Source organism: Trachemys scripta, chromosome 5 (assembly GCF_013100865.1).
Source record: "Trachemys scripta elegans isolate TJP31775 chromosome 5, CAS_Tse_1.0, whole genome shotgun sequence".
NCBI lineage: Eukaryota > Metazoa > Chordata > Testudines > Emydidae > Trachemys > Trachemys scripta.
The window spans coordinates 46024535-46044646 of record NC_048302.1 but is presented as its reverse complement, the minus strand read 5'-3'; the positions used below and the strand labels follow the sequence as shown (position 1 = coordinate 46044646).

General features: G+C 42.0%; 1 protein-coding gene across 6 annotated transcripts in view; it reads right to left on the bottom strand.

The window, feature by feature from the left end:
• Positions 1–10485, bottom strand: part of PCDH10 (protocadherin 10) — a 38054-nt gene extending 27569 nt beyond the window's left edge. For all 6 annotated transcript variants that reach the window (XR_004645868.1, XM_034771718.1, XM_034771721.1 and 3 more), the window contains exons 1-3: positions 7019–10485; positions 5206–5264; positions 4488–4594 (exon numbers count right to left, since the gene is read on the bottom strand). Coding sequence is in view for 5 of the 6 variants with exons in the window: in XM_034771718.1 (XP_034627609.1) it covers positions 4488–4594; positions 5206–5264; positions 7019–9613 (2761 nt within the window). In the remaining variant the exon portion in view is untranslated. The remainder of the gene's footprint in view (positions 1–4487; positions 4595–5205; positions 5265–7018) is intronic.
• Positions 10486–20112: the final 9627 nt, after the last annotated feature.

Genomic DNA, 20112 nt, shown 5'->3' with positions numbered 1-20112 from the left:
GCCCTCTACACTGGCTTAATCATTCCATCTCCAGTAGAGGCATCATGCTTAAGTCGATGTAGTTAGGTCAACACGGTGTCAGTATAGATACTGTGTTGCTTATATCGACTATTGCTGCCTTTCAGAAACCATCCCACAATGTCCCACACTGGCAGTTAAATCAGTGCAAACACTCCTAGGGAGGATGCACACCACTGACATAAGGAGCGTAGTGTGGATGCGTAAAACTGAATCAATTATTGTGGTGGCTGTATGTCGACGTAACTTAGGTCGACTTAATTTTGTAGTGTACACTTGCCCATAGTGAGAGGAAGACTAATTTTAGATCTTAGCCTTGTGATCTCTGATATTGCATGTTTGAATAGTTTGCAGAATAGGTAGATGTACCTAATGGAACAATGTGGGTGCATCGTTGTATCTACAATGTTTTATATACATGCAAATATATCTACCTGCAAATATATCTGTCTAATTATGCTACAAAACTAATTCCAAAAAATGTGTTATGTAAAACTAATGGTATACAGAATTCAGCAGATCCCAAGCGAAAATCTAGTGTTTAAAAGCCATTATCATCAGATGATTACTTGGTGACCAGCTATATGAAACAAACTGGAAGCATCGCGCCAAGTCCTTGTGGACATGTGTCTACATTATAAAACTTAAACACACACACACACACATATATATATATATATATATATATATATATGTATATATATATATACAGAGCAGTAAATGGCATCTATGTTGGCAATCTCAAAAGAGAGGCCAAGAACATAATTAGGTGTGGAGAACAAATTAATTTCATTCTTTAAAGAGATTTCTCTAGAATATGATTGATACACATTTAGGGGTTGATGTGGGGAAACTAGAACTGTCACTGCTCTAGTTGTATCTGTTCTACAGATAAATAAGGACTTTTCTCTCCAAGACTCTAAGTCAGAGAGAAAGTATGTCCAATAATTAGGTTCCTACATACGCTTGAAAATCCTGCTATAAGTGACTTTCCCAAGATCATACAGGTAGTTTGTGGCAGAGCAAGGAACAGGTTCTCCTGAGACCCGGGCTAGTACCCTAACTCCCACTGATTTCAATGGTAGTGCCTGAATTCCCCAACTGTGAAGTGGGACTAATAGTACTTCTGTACCTCACAGGGATCTTGGGAAGATAAATACATTGAAGATTGTGAGGTATTCAGCTGCTACAGTACTGGGGACCATATAAGTATTTAAGATAGACAGACAGAATCAAGCACCTTTCACATGCACTAAATTCAATCAATATTAAGAAAATATGAATTTTTTAAAAATGAGTCAAATTCTTGGTTCAGTCACTGGAGCTGCAGTTTACACCAACAGAGAATCTGCCCTATAATATTTCAAAGGATTGTAACATCTTACTTCAATATACCTCCTAAGCAGTTGTGCATGGTGGAACTATCACACAGTGAAAGACTCCCATTATGCATATGTATCTGTGACATGGTTCACAATTATTAAATCACTACCTCTTCCACAGTCACTTTGACCAGGCACTGGACTACTACAGGACAACTGGTAACAGCAGGAACAGTCACACAGTATGTAAAGTGAAGTGCAAAATGCCTTTCCAAGCAAAGCCAGCTTCAGTGTGAAAATGACTAGGAGTGTATTTAATTTTGCCGAGGAACCATTTATCAAGTATTTCTGGACATGAATATGATGCTATTCTCTGGCAGGTACTATCTTGAGAAGAAGAGAGACAGATGATAAAATGATGATGAGGAAGAAAAAAAACAAAATATAAAGAAAGGCAAAAGAGAAGAAAGCAAAAGGAAACAAATATAGAGCTAGAGGAAGAAAAAAGACAAATGCAAAGGAAGGACAGTAGATAATAGCATATAAGCAGAAAGGCTGAAAAGAAGCAGCATAAGGGGATAAGAGAGCACAGTTGGGCTGCATGTATATAATTTTTCACTGAGATGATGTTGCTCATCATTATGTTTTTGTTTTTGCTAGCCTTTCTGTGGACCAATGTGTTTTCGATGGTAATTTGGAAAGAATTGAAAATCGAAGAGCTACATTTAAAATTAATTGAGAAGCAATGTCCTCAGACATCATATTCCCTCAAATCATTGAAATTCAAACAAGATTTACTCTCATCCTTTCATATAATTCATTAAGAAGTACTGAAAGTGTATGAGTAAAAGTTTAATACTGAACTCCTTCTCTGTATCATCACTAGTGCCGATGTCTGTGTAATGACAGCAAGATTCAGCCCAGAATTTATATTAGATTTTACTATATGCATCCAATAGATCCAAAACACCCTCTAGAAATTTCCAGTATACCTTGTAAATACATATTTATAACCTGTTTTGTAAAAATCTTTATGCAAAATAATTACCCTAAATGCACTGTAGTAGTTCATCAAAATTGGATGTTGAATTTTGTATGTTTGTGTTTTCAGTTTGTGATATTAATTCTGATTAGACAGAAAGTTTATTGTCAAATTTCATTTGTTCATGTCAAATCTCTGTTTTAATTGCATGAGCCCATAAATCATATTAAACTATTATTTTAACACAAATTAAATGTCTTTAAAAGAGCAAAATAGATTTTTTTCTTCATTGTAAAACAAAAGCAACAAAAAGAATTGGCTCAGTCTGAAAACTGGTGCCAAGTTTGAGAATGGTTTCAATATTCATGTCTGAATTATAATACTTTAAAAAAGAGGAGGGGGTGGGGGAAGCAGAAACATAACTATAGTAACAACACTGGATGATTCCAAAATAAAATAGCTTTTGGCTGATGTGCAACTATGTGATTATATTCCCACCATCAGTCTTTCAAATCCAGCCCCTTATGCAGCTGTTTATTCTTTTCTCTCCTGTTTGGTTATTATCGTTCATTATGCTGAGGGACTAAACTGATTGAAATGTTCATCGAGATGAGTGCTGCAGTAAAACATGTAAAAAAAATGAAATGCAGCTAAGTTAAAAAAACAGAGGGAGAGGGGCGGGAGGAGTGGGAGCTTTTTATAACTCTCTAGCACTGATTGCTGCTGCATCAGAAACTGTGTGAAAGAATGGGTGGGGGAAGGCTAAATGCACTGCTTTTTAAGACAACAATAAATCATACACCATATATAGGCCAAAAATGAAAGGGGGCTCTGTGTTCAGATGTAAACTTCTGGCAAGACCTGGTTTGTTGTCAGGTTCCCAGACACAAAATAGACACTCTGTTCAACTAGCGGGAAGCCCAGCAAGGAGCGGGGAGCTCCAGAGACTCTTGGCTCTTCTCAAGTCTCATTAGGTCTGCATATTAATGACTTGCAGCAATATAAAGGGGCCCTTGAGTGTCCTGTTTTCCCCTGGTGCCTGGGTTTCCCATGGCAAAGAAGACAGTGGCAGGAGCATGAGAAGACACAGCATGTTCGCAGAGCAGGGAACTAGCAGCCACAACTCCTGGGCAAGATGGGAAAATGACAAGCATTTCTCTTTGATGCTTCTGGGAATGCTGGTCTGAGATCAGTGAGAAGGGGATAAGAGGAGGGAAGTGAGGGAGTGTGAAATCACCTTTCATAAAACACTTGCAGCAAATGGCTGGGCAGAAGGAGAAATAAGTTCTAACTAATCTGAGGTTCCCACACCACTGGACATTGTGTTTACCTGAATTATTAGTTGAGTGTACTGTGTGTGTGTGTGTGTGTGTGTGTGTGTGTGTGTGTGTGTGTTACAGCCAAATACACAGAGCCTATCTTTCAAAAAGAATTTACTCTAATATGAGAGCAAAAAGAGAACAACATATATGCAGAAATAATCCCACTGTTTAAACACATCTATCTGCTTTAAATCATGATATGATAGTATTTTTAAACATTTTTTTCTTTCATTGGGACTGAAGGGATGACCATTGTATACCTTATACTCATTAACAAGGACATCACTATATTATATAGTCACTTTATTTGAATTACAAATCAAGCCTCAGAAAGTCTGAAAGTATTACTCATTACATATTCAAAGCACTCTATGTATCTCCACCGATCCCAGGAAAAATCCTCACAATCTGGCTGTCATTCAATCAGAGAGTTCAGTCTTTCCCTTAGGAACTCCCACTATGCTTCACACTACCATGCCAGCTAAAGTCACTATTAACCAAAGTTGCCTAATGCTCTGAAATCCCTCAAATCGGCTGTTGAAAAATCTGTGGTCTGCTATAAAAATATACCAACAACTTTGCTTTAAGGTGCAGGAAGAGCAATGGATACAGAACAACATGCAGAAAACAGCTATGCTTCTCAAAAACTAGTCAGGATTGAGAAACAATCTCTTGACTATCTCAGTATACCATCAAGTTGACCGTAAATTCATCCATCCATACATTATATACATATGCTGTACCGTTATAAACACTCATGTTATATTATTTATAACCACATAATTGCCCTTTCTGGCTCTCTTATTAAAAGATCAAATATTTAGATTCCGTTTTCAGACTTACCAGAGGATTGACCTCGATTAGTGGCATCATGATCACTGTCTCCTTGCTCGCTGTCTCCATGACCACTGTCCTTAGAGCTTACTATGTCTGCTTCCTGGAATGCAGAACTAGAAACATCAAAAATCTTATTAGAATAAACATGAAGAGGGACTCATAAAACATTCTTCTGCCATCACATGGCCACACATGGTGCTGCATTCATCCAGGCCTCCTTTCTGCAACTCTATTTCTGCAGAATCAATCTGTCCATCATACACAAAACTTGTATTTTCAGGCATTATTAATCCAACTGAAATAGACAGTAGCCATTATTACACTGCCTGGGTTGTATGTAGTTGTTATAAATAATTTGGTAGCATTTGCTTAAGCTGGAAGGCTAAATTTACACTCAGATAAATCAATATTATCTGTCAGAATCTACAGAGGGACTCATAAGTATTTAAACCGCATTTTAGACGAGTACAGAATTAGAATTTTGCTCTCTTTTCACCTGACTTAAAACAGATTCATAAAAGCCATAATTCAGAGATGTTTACATGGCACTGCTTATTTTATTTAATGGTAGGTCTAAATAAATTCATAATTTTAAATACATTTTGGTTGCTTAGATATTATTTTACATCTGAACTAAACACATTTCTACATCCCCACTCACACTTGCTAAAATACATCTTGGATATATTCCTACATTAAGAAAACAAGAATAAGGAGTTCATACCTGTTTACCCGTCGGGGTCTATCAACTAGATAACTGAGCTCTGCACGCTGATGTTTTGTCTAGAAAAAATAATTGGAACTTATTTTAACTCAATATTTTTACAACCAACAACATCAGAAGGCACACACATACAGCCAGGAACACTCATCACAAAGGTACAGCTATAGGTAGGCCATAAATAATTGTTTCCTTACATTTAAGGGGCCAAACCCTGGTGGCCTTACTCATGCAAGTGGCACTACAGATCAATAAACAAGGGGTTTCCTCAGTTATTTAAGGCCAACTTCTGATCCCCTTAATCATGATGAATAGTCTCTTACACCACAATTGTAAGTTAATTAACTGAAATCAATGGGGCTACCTGTGGTGTAAAGTACCACACATTGTGAGTCAGGGGGTCCTCAGTGTATTTTTTAAATCTCCTGTATGAGAAAAAGGGAGAGTAATCATCAGAAAGATAGACTCCTGAAAAGAAAATGTGGGATATCCTGTTGCCCTCAAAAGGCACCAGAAGCCACGTCTTTACAAACATCTGATGTAGGGTCTACACTAAAGGCTGTTTTAAAATCTTTCAGCAAGATTTTAAATGTTAATTTTAAACAAAATATAACTCAATATCTTAACTTCCCTTGAAGTACTCAGCAAATCAGTATTAAGGAACGCTGTTGTTTCTTTCAGTGGTACATCATCATAATGTACTGATCCACACATTAGTTAAAATACAACAGACAAAATTATTAATAGGAGAATGTTAAGTCTTGATATATACTTTCATAGAAATTCTTTACACAAAAGAGTACAATATAGACAACATGTTTAATGGGTGAGAGAGAATGTTAAGCCTTAATGTATGCTTTCATGGAAATTCTTTTGTGATGTTTTATTTCCAAGTTCTCCTTCAGTATACAAAAGAACTATTAAGGCAGAGTCAAAAAAAGTCAATTAATGAACACTAATTTTCACATTAATTAAAGCTCCTGCCAAGTATAGAGATGTTCACAAACTCCAGAGTGGTTTCCCACAGCCCTAATTGTACATGCAAAGATTTCTAAAAACAAATACATATGCTTTACTTTTTTTCATTAGTAAAACTCTGAATTCATTGTGCTGGTAATTTCATTAATGCCAATTGCAGTGATTTTGCCAGGAACAATGCCCAGAAGACAGCACACAGTTAAAATAAGATTGGAAACTAGTATATCATCTTATTTTAATGCAGAAAAGCTCGCAAGCTTCATTCATATTCACATGGTGTGGGAGTTTGGATGCAACAGTTTCTGAAATGCTGTCTGGTGCACAACTGATGCTTCAAATGAAAAGAAGCAACAGACTCACTTTAACGTACATCACAGCTAAAACTATTATGCAGTGTCAGGTTATCTTGTTGACAGGTGATTAAAACCATGCAAATATTTATGATCTAAGAAGCATGAGGATAAGAGGCTATTATGAAGGAGGAGGGGCAAAGAAAAGCGACATTCTTCACCGGGAAAGGAAGGGCAGCAGCTTCAAGAGATTAACTGAAAGCAAAGATGGGGTTGGGGAAAGACTGCAGTGCAGCTTGACAGTGACACTGACAAGACAAGAGAGAATCGAAAGTGGTTGAGACCTGCAAGCCCTAGGGAGAGTGAGAATTAAGGGCATAAGAGTACATAAGATAACAAAAGCAAGCTCATTTTTCAAAACCGTAAAATAATAACAAACAAGCAAAGCAGCACAGGGAGGCATGCACATATAATGAACTTGCACAGCTGAGGGAAGCTTGCTACATGCGGAGGGGTTGGAAAGTGTTACAATTTCCTTTCAACCTTACCTCGTTGGACAATATGCTGCCATTGGAGATGATGTCTGGTTGCTGGTCCGTGTAACCTGTCACTATGGCTCCGCAGGGGTTGTGCTCAGTGTCTGTGCTCCGAGATGGGCTGCAGGGCTTGAGGAACATCAGGTCGGTCTTGGCTGACTCCGGAGTGAGGCAGACCTGGTAGCAGTAGTTCTGGTTGTGATGGTGGGATCCGAAGCTGCCCGATTCCTCCACGGGGACCTGGGCCGGGTTACTGGGTACGTTGGAGCTCTGCACCAGCATGATGTCCGACTTGCTCAGCTTCTTCTTGCGGGCCCGGGCTTGGCGGCTGCAGCAGGGGCAGCAGCAGCAGCAACCCAGGCAGCAGTCGCTGGCCAGGCAGGTGTAGATGTTGAGCTTCTTCTCCTTTTGGCAGCGCACGGCCAGCACGATCATGGCCAGCAGGAAAATGAACGACACGGAGCCCAGGGCGATGATCAGGATGAGGGTCAGGTCCAGCGAGGTCTCGCCCCCGGAGCGGCTGGGGCGATGCTCCCCTCCCGCCCCTCCCCCACCGCCGCCACCCCCCGCGCCCAGGCCGCCGCCTCCTTGGCGCTCCACCGCGCTGTCCACCAGCATCACCTGGATGGCGGTGGTGGAGGAGAGCGGCGGCTGCCCGTGGTCCCGCACCTCGATCACCAGCTCGAAGGGCCGCTGGGGGTCGCGCTTGGCCGGCACCTTGCGCGCGGTGCGCAGCTCCCCGGTGCGCCAGTCCATGCGGAAGAGGCTGGCCTCGTTGCCCCGCGCGATGCTGTAGGTGAGGCGCGCGTTCTCCCCGTCGTCCGCGTCCACCGCAGCCACCCGGCTCACCAAGTAGCCGGGCTCGGCGCTGCGCGGCAGCACCTCCCGGGCCGGGGTGCCGTTGCGGCCGGGCAGGGGGCTGACGATGGCGGGCGCGTTGTCGTTCTGGTCCACCACGATGATGCTGACCGTGGCGTTGCCGGACAGGGGCTGGGGCTCCTCGCCCGCGTCGCGCGCCTCCACCTGGAAGCTGAACTCCTTGAGCTGCTCGTAGTCGAAGGAGCGCAGGGCGTAGAGGAAGCCGTTCTCGGCGTTGATGGAGACGTAGGTGAAGACGGACATGCCCTGGATCTGGCTCTCCAGGATGGAGTAGGCGAGCTGGGCGTTGGCGCCCTGGTCCCGGTCGGTGGCGCTCACGGCGTAGATGTAGGCGCCCGGCACGTTGTTCTCGCTCACATAGACCTGGTAGAGGGGCTGGCTGAAGCGCGGCGCGTTGTCGTTCACGTCGCTCACCCGCACCTGGATGGACTTGCTGGTGCTCAGCGCCGGCTCGCCCATGTCCCGCGCCACCACCGTGAGGGTATAGGCGTCGCCGCCCGGCTGCTCGCGGTCTAGCGGCCCCTCGGTGACGATGGTGTAGTAGTTCTTGAAGGAGCTCTTGAGGCGGAAGGGCGCGTCGCCCTGTAGGAGCTCGCACTGCACCTGCCCGTTCTCCTCCGAGTCCCGGTCCGAGACGCTGAACAGGGCCACCACCGTGCCCGGCGAGGCCGCCTCGCTCACCGCCTCCTTGACGGTGGAGAAGCTGATCTCGGGCGGGTTGTCGTTGGCGTCCAGCACCCGCACCAGCACCTTGCAGTGGGCGGGCACGGCGTTGGGGCCCAGGTCCTTGGCTTGCACGTACACCTGGTACACGCTGCTCTCCTCGTAGTCCAGCTCGCCGCTCACCTCCAGCCGCCCCGTGCGCGGCGAGATGCCGAAGAGCTCCCGGGCCCGCGCCGAGATGTGGCTGCTGAAGGAATAGATGACCTCGCCGTTCTGGCCCTCGTCCGGATCGCTGGCGTTGAGCTGCAGCACCAGGGTGCCCGGCGGCGAGTTCTCTGGCAGGGACACTGTGTAGACGGGCTGCTCGAAGGCGGGCACGTTGTCATTGGAGTCCAGCACCCTGATGGTGAGCAGGGCGGTGCCGGTGCGCTGCTGGGGTTGGCCCCCGTCCACCGCTGTCAGCACGTAGCGGTGCACCGCCTGCTGCTCGCGGTCCAGGGGCTTGTCCAGCACCAGCTCGGCGAAGCGGTTGCCGTCGCCCTGGGTCTGCACGTCCAGCGAGAAGTAGCTGTTGGGGGTGATCTCGTAGGTGCGCAGCGAGTTGGTGCCCACGTCCGGGTCGAAGGCGCTCTCCAGTGGGAAGCGAGTGCCTGGCGTGGCGCTCTCGGAGATCTCCACGGTCAGGTCGGGCTCCGGGAAGGAGGGCGGATTGTCGTTGATGTCCAGCACCTCGATCTCCACCCGGAACAGCTCCAGGGGGTTCTCCAAAAAGACCTCCAGGTGCAGCTGGCAGGAGGGGGGGTTCTGCTTGCAGATCTGCTCCCGGTCGATCTTCTCGTTCACGTACAGCACCCCAGTCTCCAGGTTGAGCTCTAGGTAAGGGCTCCGAGAGTTGGGTACCGTCTGGAAGCGGCGAGCCGAAAGTTTTGTAATGTCCAAGCCCAGGTCCTCGGCGATATTCCCCACGAACGTGCCATGCTCCTGCTCCTCTTGCACCGTGTAGTGAAGCTGAGAAAGGGCTCCCTCCACCATCCAGAGCAAGGCAAGGAGGAATAGCACAATCATCTCCAAATGGGGAAAGAGATCCCCCCCCAACACCACTTCCTCCTTCAGAAACCACCACCTCCTCCTCTCAAAATACTTAGGGCAGTGTGCGTGCGTGGAGGGAGGGGGATCTGAGTGGGATTTAGATCTAGGTTTTTTATTAATTATTATTATTATTATTATTCCTTCTGCTTCATATTAGGATTTTTTTCTCCCCCATTTCCCTCCTTTTATGATTATTTCACACGCCGAGCAAACGAAGAAGATAGGCGTCCCCACCTCATCTGTGATCTTCGAAATAAATGACCAACTAATAATACCTAGAGCTGTATGGAGATAGATATACACACAGTATACACAGTAGCCCGCTCTTATTTATTCCGAGAGTCTTGGCACTGCACCGCTGCAGCGGCAGTGGAGGCAGCAGCAGCAAATCCCAAAGAGGAAATTTGTATATTTCAAGATTGTCCTCGGTTTGCCTTCCTGATGGGAGCAGGAGGGGTGGATGCTGCTGGAGGAACCGCTGGACATGCCCTCTTTAGATGCAAAAAAGGCAGAAAAAAATGAAAAAAAAATTATGACCAGCAAAAGGATCTGATATCAAAAAGGCAGAGAGCAGGTTTGCCGCCCAAAACTTTCATTCCCTGAATTTCTCTGGGATTTTCTCCTTTATTATAATAATAATTATTGTTATTTTATATTTTCTTTCCTTTATTTATATTTTCTTCTTTTATTGCCATTGTTATGATGATGACCATCATTTTGCTCTTTATTGATGTGCTGATCAGTCTTTCTTCTCTTGATGCTTTTTCTTCTCACCCTCTCTCACTCTCCCGCTGTCTCTCTCGCTGCAGCTCTCCTCCTGTCCCGGCTCCAGCTCCTGTGATCTCTACTGGCAGTTTCTGAGCTCCGAGCGCTCGGCTTTTCTGTTTTTGCGCAGCGCCCTGCTCCTGCCAACCAATGAATGTGTAGCAACACCCACAGGCGCGACAGCCCATTGGATCCAGCGCACGTCAAGCAGGCTGCATCTCAGGGGAGAGAGGGGGGAGAATCCAGAGCTCTAGTTGGTCTGTGTGCATGGCACAGAGAGAGAGAGAGAATAACCCTGCAGCTCCCGAAGCGCTTATTGGGGAATCTCTGCCTCGGAAAGTTACTATTCCCCTGCTGCAGTTACTGAATAGGGAGATCACCTATCGTCATCAATGCAAACCAAGACGACAATAATAACCAGTTTTCCCCGTGGAGGAGGAATTTCCATCAGCTACTAACTTTTTTTTTTTCCTATTTGGCCAGATCTATATCTGGCTCAATGGTAAAACAAACATTTTTAAAAATAAACAAGGGAAACTTGTGCCTTATTTTACTCTGGGCTACCTTAAATAATTAGTTCAGTTGACAAATGAGAGAGTGCAAGTTTCCATCACACGCCTACACTTTTTGCTAGTTCATCTAATTAACACCGTCATGCATTTGGGCCAAATCCTGGCCTGATTTACACCCTCTGCAGCTTCACTGTCTGAAGTGAAAGAGATGGTACACGATGTAAATCAAAGCAGAATGTGATAATTTGTGTGATGGCGTGGAATAAATGTCAACAGTGCTTGATCTGAAATTAGTTTGTGTGTGAGGAGAAGAGGATTAGATGGGAAGAGTCAATAGAAGTTTGCTGATGAAAAATATTATTTAATAAAATGCTCTCGATACAAACGACCATTCTTTTATCGGTGTTTACTATTGTTTCAACTTTCCTGACATGGAAAGCACTTTGATAAATGTTACTTAGTAGCTGTTTCACTATTGCAACTGTACACAATATCCCTTTTTGTATCCTTTGCTGAAATACTATTTTACAACTTAAACTAGTACCCTTCAGCAACACACATTGGATAGTCTTACTCCTTGTACAACACCAGCACACTAGATGCCTTCTCTCCCCCACTCCCCACAATAGTGGAAGGACAGTAGGCGTAGAAGACTGTGATAAGTAAGGTCAATGGCAATTTCTGCATTGATATAAATAGGTTTTGCATTTAAAGTCAATAGGTAACACGCATTTTGGAGATATGTATGTATGTGTCTACATTAAATGTAAACCATCTGGTTAAGATTTATAGATTAATTTTGGTACAAGTGTTCATAAATCTAAACTGTGGACACATTAATATATCCGGTGATTTATTAAATTGAAGTTCCATTTATATAACTTTCTAAACCTTATACAAATAGAATGAAATGTTCATAAATTTCACTTTTTGCTAACTGCTAGTTGGTTATTGTTTATAAGGAACACCAAATATTAGGCAGAAAGAGAGACTTATTGTAAGATCAGTGATTCGTGATCACATCTTTGATAATAACTAGTAAAATAGTAGAAGGATGGCTTCCTTTGATACATTTCAACAAGCTGTCTGTTCAGATGCATTTTTCTATTGTGGAAATAGAGGAAATTACATTTCGATACAGGTTCATTTATAAAAAATCTTCTATGTATTTATAAATGTTTGTATTTATCCTTCTATCTATCTTGTTCATTCATTGCAGTCTGGTCTTCTCCTCCTCCTTCCTTCGCTTCTTTCATGTGAATGGGTCCTATCTTTGAGCAGTTAAAGCTGGGTTACCAGAAAAAAATGGCTAATCCTTTTCCAGCTGCAGTAAATTTACAACCCGGCAAAGCCAAGCTAAAGCCGCTGCAGCTAAAATGATTTCAGCGTGATGTCTGGGGCTGAGAATGGAGAGACAGTTTATAAAACGACCTGTGGATCAATGAAAAGGAGATTATGGCGTATCTGAATATGAATACAGCCATCGGATCAATATATCATCCTTGTCCTCCACCCCCCCCCCACCCCTTTCCTTCCTTCCGTTTTTACTCCTAGGATCCGAAAGGAAGGACACGTAACTTGAAGGGGCTTTAGCTGCCTCCTCGAAATTTTGGTGCATTTAAAAAAAATGTCTCTGTTTTTTGTATGCTTTTATCTAAAATAATGAATGACAATGCAGATTATTAAATCTCTGTTTCAAACAATCTGGAATGGAGACAAGCGCCGGCAACTCATTGAAACCTGGAAATCTTAAAGAGAGAGGGATATACAATAGATGGACGGATCTGGTTGTAAATAATCACTGCATCAACTATAACACTTAAGTTTTATACAGATGTAGTAGCTGAAGGGATGAGTGGATTTGCTTTGCAATTGTAGGTAGCAGGCTCCTCCTAGCGGTTAAAGTCGCACACTGCACGCAAGATGTGATTTCTTTAGAGGCATTTCTGTGCAGGACGCTGGCTTCATTCCTCCTCTCCTCCCGGATATCCCCAGTGTCTCCAAAGGATGAAACTGTGATGTAAGATGCTTTAATTTATTTATCTCAATAGCTGTTTATATTCAGTACATCAGTTACTCAATTGTTGGTTATTCATATGCTTCTTTTTGTATTCGCTTGCAGGACTGTAATCCAAAATGTTCAAAGCTCTGCATGCAGCTGCAGTTAGGGAATTTTAATGGATTTTTTATCTAGCCGCCATCCAGATGTTGACCCAAGCATACTCCATCTCGCATGAAATTCCCTTTCCACCCGCCCTGAACTGGGATCTTATTTTGCATTCCTTTGCATTTATCACCAACTTTAAGGTTTAATGTATTCGCTTTGCTCTGCTGATTTTCCTTCACAGGCAGCGTCCACCGCTCTTAGTTTACAGGGATTACATAAACAAATGGCTTTGTTGTTGTAATAACGGCTGCTTTGAAGTGCAATATAACAAACACAGTGCTGCCTCTCCACGGGAGCAGTAATTACAGCAGAGCAGCAACCTAGAGAGGGGGTGAACCATTAAAGTTACCCATCAGTGCTCACACGGCGGGAAATCGACCCTACACTAACAATTCTCTCCCCCACCTCTCATTCCGTTGCAAACGAAAGTTTTAGGAGCACAGTTTGGCTCTTAGATTTAGTTGGCTTTTCTATAATAAAATGATTTAATGACTGAGGCTGTTTATTTTGGATTTGGATCATTTGTTCATTTTTCTTCCCCTTTGATTATTTTTTCTTTAAAATGCAATAGTTCCTCCTTACATGAGTAACAACAAACTAAAAAACAACAACAACAACAAAAACTGAATTTCTATCCTATTTTCCTTTGTAAGGGAGCCACTTTGTTAACTTACGCCTAGATATATGACTGCTTGCAGTGATTTAACATGACTTGAAAGCAATCTGTTTCTAATCTAAAGCCTCTTATTATTGCAGTGTGGCAGAGCTCAGTGCTCAGAATCGAGAAAGGCGATTTTTTAAAGTAATTGAGTAAAAGCAGGAAGTCCAGATGTGACAATAAACAGGGACCTTCAAAAGTTAAAGATCGCCCGCTTTGTGCGATTAAACAACCAATGACCACCAAAGCCAAGGGAACTGCCTTTCATCAAGAAAGCAAGCTCATCACTTCTAGGTAAACATTGCGTGTGTTTGTTGTCAGTGGTGGAGCATACATAAATATTTTAAAGTAATATGACTAATTTGTCTATTGTCATCCAGGATATATTCAAGTGAAAATAATTCTCATACAGCCAACATTAAACATACACTGGAACTGCTAGGTTAAGCAAAGAAGCATGCTCACATAAACACTGTGGTTGTCAAGTATATAATACTTTGAGGACCTCTGAGAACAAACAGATCCGTTTTCTTTTTCTCAGCTCAGGACAGTGCCAGAGTTGTAGCAGATAAGTGCGTTATCTCCACGTTTGTAAATCAAACACACGTCTCCATTTTGTTTAAGCCACATGCTATAGCGCTTTCTTCCTATGCAGTCTCAGTTGTCAAGCAGGGCCGGTGTTTTGTTAAACTCTAACCAGTGAATTAAAAGCGCTGATGATCTGAAGCAGCCCTCTAATGCAAAATGACAAATTGCACTTAGGCAATACATGAACGAGAAAATGATTTATGGATTTTTACGCTGGTCTGAGCAAATGAAGGCAACATGAATTATACATCCTAACGCGCACTATATCATTTTCTAATAATACTGTTTCAGTTCTGATGCCGAACACCACTCTCTTCGGTAGGGGGTATTGATTAATAAGAACTCCCGGGCTATCTTTAAACCGGGCATGCCTTTTGAGCCGGCACCAAAAGAGGTTTATGTTTGTATTTATTTATTTATTTACCGAAGCAAGTGAGGAAAATCGAGCCCAGCAGGTGGCTGTCACCTTTGCCATGTTAGAGACACAAGGTGGGTCACCACCTTGTCTCTCGAATAGCATACAGCTTTTCCATTTATCATCTTTTCTGCTGCCATTCACCAAATGGAGACTAATCTTTTTCAGAGCCGCATTTTTCTCCACCCTGCAACTTAGAACTGTAAATCAATGGCTTAAAGCTTGTAAATCCATCCTTCAGACTGGGGTGGAAAATTAGCCAGTGATCTCTCCTCACCTCCCAAACTGCTCAGTTTGAATCCTCCTTTCCCTCCAGAAACTAGTTATTTTCCTCTCACCTCCACCTTACCCAAGGTTTTGGATTTGGGAAAGGATCTCTTAAACATTGTGATCACCTTTCAACAACAATGACATTTCCTTGGAAGAAGAATATATGGCTGCTAATCAATGTTCTGGGTTCATCATAATGTTCCATAAACCTCCATTTGCAAAGTTATTTACAGGATTTCACAGATTTTCTTAATGGGGAAAAATTGCTGTATGTTCATATTTAAATATTGATCATTTCTTTCTCTGGGACTGAAGAAGCTACACAAGAAACTTTGTGGTACAGCTCTTGGTCCTGCCAAAATATGAGACCCGCTTAGACCCAGAAACCTTAGTTATCTGCATGAGAGTGCATCAGATAGCCTACCCAAAGTAGCACACTCCCAAGATCTTCAATCTAGATTCTGATGCCTTTATTCATATTGAGTAGTATCTTATTCCATGAGTAGTATCAATGGGACAACTCATAAAGTAAAATACTACTAAACATTAGTAAGGATGATAGGATCTGGCTCTTAGTAAATTGCTTTAGACAGTACCCATGGTCTTCAGGCTGGTGAATATTGTGGCACATTTACTCTTTGCGCCATTAAAATCATTTATGGAGTTTTTAATTCTTAAAGGATCTATGGAGTGTTATTGTTTGTCTTAATTTTAATTATCTGGATTTTCAAAACCCACCCAGGCTCTGCTTTGAGAGAATTAATATCCATTCTTTAGCGCAGGAAAGATTACTGAAATCAATGATGTGATTAAGATTGTAAATAAGAGCTACAAGACACCGTCATGAAAACAAAACCGTCTGCTTTGCTAATGGGAAGATATGTGGGTTTTTCCTGTTGGGGTCTTAGACTGAAAATCCTGCTGCAGACATTGATGCTGATACAGAACAGTTTCAGAAATTAACTGAAAGGCCTGATTAAAGATATCTGTGTGAGCGGAGAAAGGTTCACTGCCACCACCTCCACCACTCCCCCAGTGAGTTTCTCTCTTAATTGTGATTGATCGGACAAAATAGGAAGGTTAGACCAGTGGCTCTCAACCTTTCCAGATTACTGTACCCCTTCCAGGTGTCTGATTTGTCTTGCATGCTCCAAGTTTCAACTCACTTAAAAACTACTTGCTTACAAAATCAGACATAAAAATACAAAGAAAGTTTCACAGCACACTATTACTGTAAAATTGCTTACTTTCTCATTTTTTCCATATAATTATAAAATAAATCAATTGGAATATAAATATTGTACTTACATTTCAGTGTATATTATATAAAGTAGTATAAACAAGTCATTGTCTGTATGAAATTTTAATTTGTACTGACTTCACTAGTGCTTTTTATGTAGCTTGCTGTAAAACGAGGCAAATATCTTGATGAGTTGATGTACCCCATGGAAGACCTCTGTGTACCCCCAAGGATACGCATACCCCCAGGGGTATGCATACCCCTGGTTGAGAACCACTAGGCTAGACCATTTGGCTAATCGATAGAAACTGTTTGCTTTAGTATTTGTCTGAGGAACAGCCCCAGAGTCTGATCAATATAGCATCCACCAAAGTTCTTGTTGAGGTCACCAGTGATCAAGACAGTCTGTTGGCTTTCCAAACAATGTCGGAGATGTGCATCTGCGGTGGGGTTGCAAGAATAAGCAGGAATTTGGAGATGTCATGTTAATCAACCTCTTTGTGCTAACAGTCTGGAGGACTCCTGGTGATAATAACAACTCATCACTGTATTTATGACCGTATGCAGTTATTTTAGTAGTGCAGAAATACAAATAGTACTCTGATCTCTATGAAGAATTAAACACTCTAGGACCTCTCTAGAAGGCCTTGGGAGTTTCCTCTGAGTAAGGACTGCAGCACTGATGTTGCCACAGATAAAGGTGCTTTGCTGTTTCCTTAGGGCCAGATTCTTTCATACCTTCTGACACTGAATAACACCTTACTCACTAAATAGTTAAACTGATTTCAGTGAGACTACTTGTCATAATTATAAAGGGAAGGGTAACAGCTGTCCTGTGTACAGTACTATAAAATCCCTCCTGGCCAGAGACTCCAAAATCCTTTTCCCTGTAAAGGGTTAAGAAGCTCAGGTAACCTGGCTGGCATCTGACCTAAAGGACCAATAAGGGGACAAGATACTTTCAAATCTTGGTGGGGGGGAAGGCTTTTGTTTGTGCTCTTTGTTTTGGGTGTGCGTTCGCTCTCATTCACCAGGGAATTGGTGAAAGGTTTCTCAAGGCTTCCCAGGGAGGGAATCCATTGGGAATGGTGGCAGCGGGACCAGAGCTAAGCTGGTAGTTAAGCTTAGAAGTTTTCATGCAGGCCCCTACATTTGTACCCTAAAGTTCAAAGTGGGGATACAGCCTTGACACTACTCAAGCAGTCTGGTACTACTCAGTGTGAGTAAGGGAGGCAGAATACAGGTCATGTCTATTATGTTTCATTCTCTGGACATCCAAATGACACTTTCACAATGTTTATCGAAATAGACAGGATGTCCAAGGTTTTCAAAAGTGATTAGTGTTTATGGCTGCCTCTGTTTTTGTGTGCCCAACTACAGACACCTTTAAAAAGACTTATTGTCAAAGGGTTAATGCTCCAGACTTCCAGAGGCCTCAAATGGGGCACTGAAAAATTGAGTCACTCAAACTCAGTAGTCATTGTCACCCTGCTTGGTGTAGTTCATGCCCATGAGTGCTATCCTGAGGGCAGATGGTCAAAATGCAGGGCACACACCCAAAACTGTTGGTATGTTCTATAATTAGATTTCACCAACCCAGTAACAAATGTGAACTCCTGAAGCACAGTAACAGTCTTACCATGGAATCACAGACAATCCCCTGGGGCATTCCAATCTATCTTGCCACCCAGGCAAGCTGAATTTAGGATGGTTGTTATATAGCAAAGATCACAAAAGATTCAGGTTGATTTCAGTCCCAGTTACCCCAGATCAATTTATATCTATGATCTCATACCGAAGGCAACACTTGTAGCCAATCTGATAGTAAATTATAATAAATAAGGATTTTTTAACTAGGAAAAAGAGGTTAAAGCAGGTAACATATATACACATATGAGTTACAATCTATGGTTCCAAAGTCAGAGTTTCAGCAATCTGTCAGCACTGAGTGTCTTTTAGGGCTAACCCAGGTTGACCCTGGAGATCTCTGCTTCTGTTTCATAGCTCCAGCCCTTGAAGAGGCCAAACTGCAAAAGAGACGAACAATTTTCTTGTTCACTATCTTTATTTTGTTCTTCCAGAATTCAAGCTGATGGGATGAACCCTTTTGAATCTAGCCTCTACATGGGTGTGAAGGGGCAATTAACAAAGTCTTTGTATTGCGATGTCCCACAGTGCTCCATTTAATTTAGACAGCCTTCTTAATGAGCAGGAGATGATCCCTTTGGATGGGTTGACAATTTCAGGGCAAATATTTTTTACAGTTATAAAGCAAAAACTTTAATATTATATTATGCCATGTAATAAAGATATTATAAGTGAGATTAATGCATGCAGCAACTTGTAAGCATTTCATAAAGTCTAAATCTTATAATACATTGTTGTAAGTTCGATACCCAGTTTAACCATATTAAGACACGGGTGAGCTGTGGTGGTTTCCAGCAGTGAAATTGTCAGTACTTGGCTGAGGCTTAATGATTTGGCAAGAGCTGCACTGGGTCTGCCAACATCACAGTCACTTTTGAAATTCTGAGTTTGTTAATCAACAATGCTTTGGGCCTGACCCCTTCTTCCCCTTAGCTTTGCCTCGTATGAAGTCATTTATACCTGTGCAAAGTGAGTGGGAAATGCTACAAAATATGAACTTCCCACTCACTTACATTGGTATTAGCATTTAACATACTTTGTACTCATTTTACAAAGCTGTAAATGATTACACAAGAATACCAGATAATGTAGAATTAGGTTCCTTATTTTAATTAATCTGCTTGCTTGTAGAAAAGTAAATAAGAGCTATAAGACACTGTCATGAAAACATTATTTCTGCATTGTTGAGCTTACCTAGTACCAAGATATTTCTTGGCAAGTCTACTTTTTAATGTTAATAAGAAGTAAAGTAACATTACTTTCCATGTTTTTCATAATGTGTTTTTCTCTTCCTTTGCCATCAATATGCTACTATTATGAGCCCCACCTACCATGAAGCACAAGTACTATGTACTGTGAACCTCATATCATAAACTCCACCACATCATGATATTGTTTTGAACTTTGGTATGATTCAGTTTAAACCATCAACTTTTTTAAACCTGATTTAAACATGATGGAACTATAACTAAATTTAGCAATTAAGCATGTATTAGTAGTAGTGCAAATGGGACCAAAACCACAGTGGAAAATAAATTCCAGGTGCTTGAGTTTCCTTCGGGTTTCTGATTATTCCATCAATGGATAATGTAAGTGGCTGTTGTTATTCATCATAGGGAAAAATTGTTTTGTTGACTTTATTTTCAACAGAATGCAAATGTTGAACTAAGGTTAAGTTTGTGTTGAGGTTCAACCAGAAACACAGAAGTTCAAAGACATTCTATAATGTAAAAGCTTATTTGTATTCTTGTTATCGATATAGCATCACAGTTTGGTATAGCATTTTACAAATAAAACAAAGATAGATTCCTTGCCCATAAGAACTTACAATCCTGGGCTCCAAACGGACAAACACATAATCACCTGTGTAACTTTACTCACATGACTAATTCCATTAACCAGACCCAGAGACTGAGACAATAAGACAGGCTGGGGTTGGGGAAGCAATAGGATGAGGGCAAGACACATTATAATTATGCAGTCAATTGGAAGGATAGCACATTCATCTAGATGTTTACAATTATTATGGGTGAAGCTAGTGATGCCTCCTAGGTTAAGGTTGCCCCAAACTTCCCATTATAAGACCCTGTAACTTTGCCAAACTGTAACTGTTTGGGCTAAAATTTTCCACGCTCTGTGTCTTCTTAAGGCTGAACATTTTGTAAGGTTTCAGCTAAAGAGGTTCAGCCATTTCTGAGAATGAGATTAGGGAA